This window comes from Oryza sativa, chromosome 2 (assembly GCF_034140825.1).
Source record: "Oryza sativa Japonica Group chromosome 2, ASM3414082v1".
Taxonomy (NCBI): domain Eukaryota; kingdom Viridiplantae; phylum Streptophyta; class Magnoliopsida; order Poales; family Poaceae; genus Oryza; species Oryza sativa.
Window position 1 is genome coordinate 15,939,666 of NC_089036.1, and position 4,550 is coordinate 15,944,215.

Genomic DNA, 4,550 nt, shown 5'->3' on the forward strand with positions numbered 1-4,550 from the left:
CCTTGATGCATGGGAGGTTGAGGTCAGTTCGGCTTGAGTCAACACCATCAGCCTCCCATAAAGAACTTTCGCCGAAGCTCAGGAAGAAGGCATGCATCCCTAGAACGAGCTCGCCAAAGATAACGGTTAACGGTGAAGGCCAGTGCGACCTCTTCTTGTGCATATGTGGAAGCATCCTAGCCAGTAGATAGGACGCCGTCGATGTTGAGACTTGCTGACGGGACCAAATCTGACGATGAGCCTCACAACACCAATGCCAAAAACCACCTCAAGAACCTCAAAAGCAAAAGCTACGGGAGTAACCTGACAAGACCTACAACTACTACTACTACTACTACTAGAGGAACGACATCGGACCCCTCCCCACCCTAACCAGTGGCGAACCGCTTGAGAGAAGGAAAAGGGGTCAGGAAGAAATGAGCGGTATTGAAGGGGGATGCGAGAGAGTTGTGGAGAGACCGAGGAGAGTGACACCCAAAGAGCCCGACCAACCCAAAAGTTTAAGCTGGTGAGGAAAGACGGACAATTCACTTTATATTCCAACACCATCCCCCTACGCGAGGCCCCCTCAAGCCTCTAGCATGGAATAGAAGTGTGCTGCAATGTTTATTTAATTGTGTGCCAGCCAGGATTCAAACTCGAGACCTTTGACTCTGATACCATATTGAGTTGCATATATCGACCAGTTCAACCCAAAAGCTTAAACTAATAAGGAAAGGCTAACAATTCACTTTATATTCCAACAAGCGATGTCAAAATTTTCAATTGGTGCAGGAGAGTCACATGGTGGGATAATCACGAGCGAGCTCAAACCAAAAGAAATCGGACGGAGCATGTGCACACTTCCATCCAATTGCTAATTGCGTCCTTTTGGAAATGTGAGGACAAAATGTCCGGTTAAAAATAAACTTTGAAAGGTTAAAGAAATGCGAAGGTATATTTAGTTTGAGACCTTATTAAAAAGAAAAAAAAATAAGCCTAGTGTTGAAGAGTGGCAACTTTTGTTTCTTTTTTCTTTTTTTTTTTGGGGGGGGAGGGGGTGGGGGGGGACAGGCAACTTCTGTATTTCCCCATTTTTGGTATGTTTGAGCCATTGAGGACGGTAGTAAATCAAACATGCATATAGGTTCCGTAATGGAAAAATAGCATGCTTGCCGTCATTCTCACTTGGCATGTTATGATGACACAAATTGTTGGTGACTGAAGTTTTGTTTTTACTAGTTATGCGACAATCAAAACAGATATTTAAATTAGTATTTGGTAGAAACATGAATGAATAGATAAAGTCATAGAGTAATATAAAATGTTATTTCCTTAGTCTAACTTGATCAACACATTCGCCATAATAAAGTCTTGGAGCGATTTTAGTGATTAGAATTTTTTGCGCATTTGCCAGTTGCCACCACACATCAAGGTTAAAGAGCTCAGAAGAATATGCAATTTGCATATTTCACGGAAGGCAAAAAAAAAAAACACTATTAGGCATTGCGAATATGCAATTTTGTCATAACATAGGATTACAATAGAGATCCTGGCAGGAGTGAACAAAACGCCTAGCAGTCTCAATTCCCTTCCAGCGCAGCCCGTAAACCTGCCAAGAGACTCCATGCAGTTGAAAAACAGACAACCACCTTTACGCCCCCAAGATCTAACAAATCGAACTTCTCCACACATTTGCTTAGCTACACATTCAACCCAGAAAGAAGTCGCTGCAAAATGCTCCTCAGCGTAATTCCAGAAAAGAACTGCTGGTTTTATCATGTGAACAGACCTTCTAAACTTTCTGCACTTTGCTAGTAGTAAGCTCCTTTGGCTTGCCAGCTTTGCCACACTCCACTTCCTGCAGTCAACTAAAATTATTAGGCACTGGAAGATGCAAGTTACAACCCTTCTCATCAAAGTTCTAATTGGGATGCTTGCCAATTCATTTATTATAATCAGATAAGCAATTGTATTGCATAAACAATGATGTGACAAGAAATGCTTCTATGATACAATTACAAACATCTGATGCCACAAGGGGTCCATGACATAGCTGCACTATACACCCATATGGCCGCCAACAATTGAAGGTTAGGATTTGGCAAATATCAGATAACACCAAAGGATGTAGACATACAGCCATCCAAGGCAATACTATTAATTAAAATGGTGAGTCCTTTTATGATGAGTGATGACCTCATGGAGTTAAATATCACATTCTTCTAAATAGCTGTTACAAAGTGCAAGTTGAACAGCGCAGTTGGAGAAGTTAGGTGGGTGTGCTCATTACCACATTAAAGCTAATCAATTAAGAAGGGTATATAAATGTGTTGGTAGTACCTCATTACATGTTGACAATGCTCTAACTGCCAAGTGTTGCAACAAAGGACATTGTTTGAGTTCCTATTTTCCATATAAAAGACAAATTTATATTCTTGGTAATTGTAAAGTCTTATGACAATGTTACTTCGAAGTTCGAACAAAGCAGAATAGTTAGAACAAAAAACATTCATAAAACATTGTCCATGTGGTAACAAAAATCATTGAAAAATAACCAACGATTCCGCCAACTTGCTACATTGTCTGTTTGGGATGGCACTCCTAAAACAAAACAGGCATTCCCTAGAACATAACCAAATGCAATTGTACATCTGTAAGGAATCACCAACATTCTCTACAAATGTGCAAGTGTGTAAAAAGGATAGGTTGTAAAACAAGTATTTATAAATGTACATAAATGCAAAGGTGGCATAGGTATTCTATGGCCCCTAAGATAAAATCAGTTAAAATGGAGTGAGCTAGTCTATTAAATATCAGATGTTTGCCAGTTTGCCAATCACTTAATGTGATTTAGTCACTCCAAGCAATGGAATTATGTCCCATTACGTAAAGAAATCAGAACTGTTTCTTCCATACAATCCTACCTAGTAAAGCCATCCTGAACATACTTATCATATGAACTATTCATATCTAACTCCACATCACACTTCTAAATACCCTGTTGACAGTTCTTCTAGGAGCGTTTAATAACAGAACGGTCAAAAGGTTTACAGTGACACCAGTCCCAGGGGCATTTGCCACTGATACGAAGGACGCAAATATCAGCAGGGACAAATTTGTCATTTCACCCTCTTGTCAATCATGATTGTTGCAATTTACAAATCATCATAAGTGTCATTAAGTGTGCTGAGCGGAAATAATTAATACAAACAGCAGGTACACTCAAAGGTAGAATCATGGAACAACTTTGAAAAAGCTTCCAAGAGCATCTCTCTATACAATATGATAAGCCTACTGCACATTTTCTACCAAGTGATAACTCTCGATCATTTGTATAGATGCTAAAAAGGGCGATTAGGTATCTATCCTTGCCTTGTGTTTCAGGCCTATGCTTGAATCCACCTTTACAGATGTTAGGCCGAATTGAATTTTGCTGCACACACTCAATCTAAAACCCTTTGCATATATTCCCCACAACACAAATGCCTTTCGGGCCCAAATAGTACCTACCACATAAGACACACCTACGAGCATCTATCACACTCAGAACGCACAGATCAACACTTTTATGATCTAAAGGACATGGTCAGAAGGACAGCTCCATGTTCACCATCAAGTAGTAGACTTCACCAGGATAAACTACAGCAGCATCCACCATAAGTGCATCCCACCAACCAAACAGAAACGTTTGCTCAATTTCATACTGAAAATTACCGAGCAAATTCTATCCCAGATTCTCATTACGGGCGCAGATCCAGTAAAGAATAAACATGCACACGAAGCAACCTACACGACATGGATCGAATCCGATTCCCCGAAATTACATGCAAAAGCAGCAAAATCGCGTAAGAGAAATCAGGGAGAACGAACCTTGCCGGTGCTCTCGTAGTAGTCGTTGAGAGCCCATTGGTACTTGGATTGATCCAGCCCAAACCAGTTCGCCACGTACTCGTCGAGGCTCGCGTGGGCTGCGGCGACCGGAGAGAAATTCGACGCATCAGAATCCCAAATCCGGAGCTAAAATCTGAAAATGCAGTTGAAAAAAAAATCTGGATGCGCCTCACCTTCCTGCACGCGCGCGACGGCGTCCCAGAAGAAACCAAACGCCGATCCGTCGTGCTTGCCCCCCGCGGAGGCCTTCTCGTACTGCGGCGGGGGCACCTGCACCGGAGGCGGAGGAGGGACCTTCACCGGAGCCGCAGGCGGGGAGAACTTCACCGGGATCGTGGGCGGCGGGCTGGCCACCCTCTGCTGCTGCGGCGAGGGAGCCGGAGACGGCGGCGACGGCGAGGCGGCCGTGCGCGGGGCCGTCGCCGGGGTCGAGAAGCCCGACCGAGGGGACTCGGACGGGCGCGAGGAGCGCGGCGTGCTCGCCGGCGACGGCGGCGTGATGAAGACGGTGAGGTTCCCGGCCCTCCCGATCATCGGCGGCGGCGGCGGGGACGGCGAGGAGGTGGACCCCATCCCGGCGACGGAGGAGGAGGAGGAGGTAGGGTTTACCGCTGGAGCGTCGGGGCCCCTAGGGCGAGCAGCAGCGGCGGGGAGCTCGTGGGAAAGCTCGAGACGCC

At 44.6% G+C, this 4,550-nt stretch overlaps 1 protein-coding gene across 2 annotated transcripts; it reads right to left on the minus strand.

Annotated features, from left to right (window-relative positions):
• Positions 1–1,455: 1,455 nt before the first annotated feature.
• LOC4329303 (classical arabinogalactan protein 9) lies at positions 1,456–4,550 on the minus strand. Of its 2 annotated transcripts, XM_026023485.2 has the most exons (4): positions 4,047–4,550; positions 3,853–3,950; positions 2,323–2,385; positions 1,456–1,840 (listed from the first exon to the last, which is right to left on the minus strand). In XM_026023485.2, exons 1-4 carry the CDS (start codon positions 4,444–4,446, stop codon positions 1,775–1,777), a joined length of 627 nt encoding a protein of 208 aa, XP_025879270.1. In that variant the 5' UTR covers positions 4,447–4,550; the 3' UTR covers positions 1,456–1,774. The 2 variants fall into 2 exon arrangements, with proteins under 2 accessions (XP_025879270.1, XP_015622666.1); XM_015767180.2 differs by lacking the exon at positions 2,323–2,385.

Coding starts and splice junctions, on each gene's coding strand:
- LOC4329303 (XM_026023485.2), bottom strand. CDS start 4,446: ATGGGGTCCACCTCCTCGCCGTCCCCGCCGCCGCCGCCGATGATCGGG. Junction 3,951..4,046: donor CGTCGCGCGCGTGCAGGAAG/GTGAGGCGCATC, acceptor CGGTCGCCGCAG/CCCACGCGAGCCTCGACGAG. Junction 2,386..3,852: donor ACTACGAGAGCACCGGCAAG/GTTCGTTCTCCC, acceptor TATGGAAAATAG/GAACTCAAACAATGTCCTTT.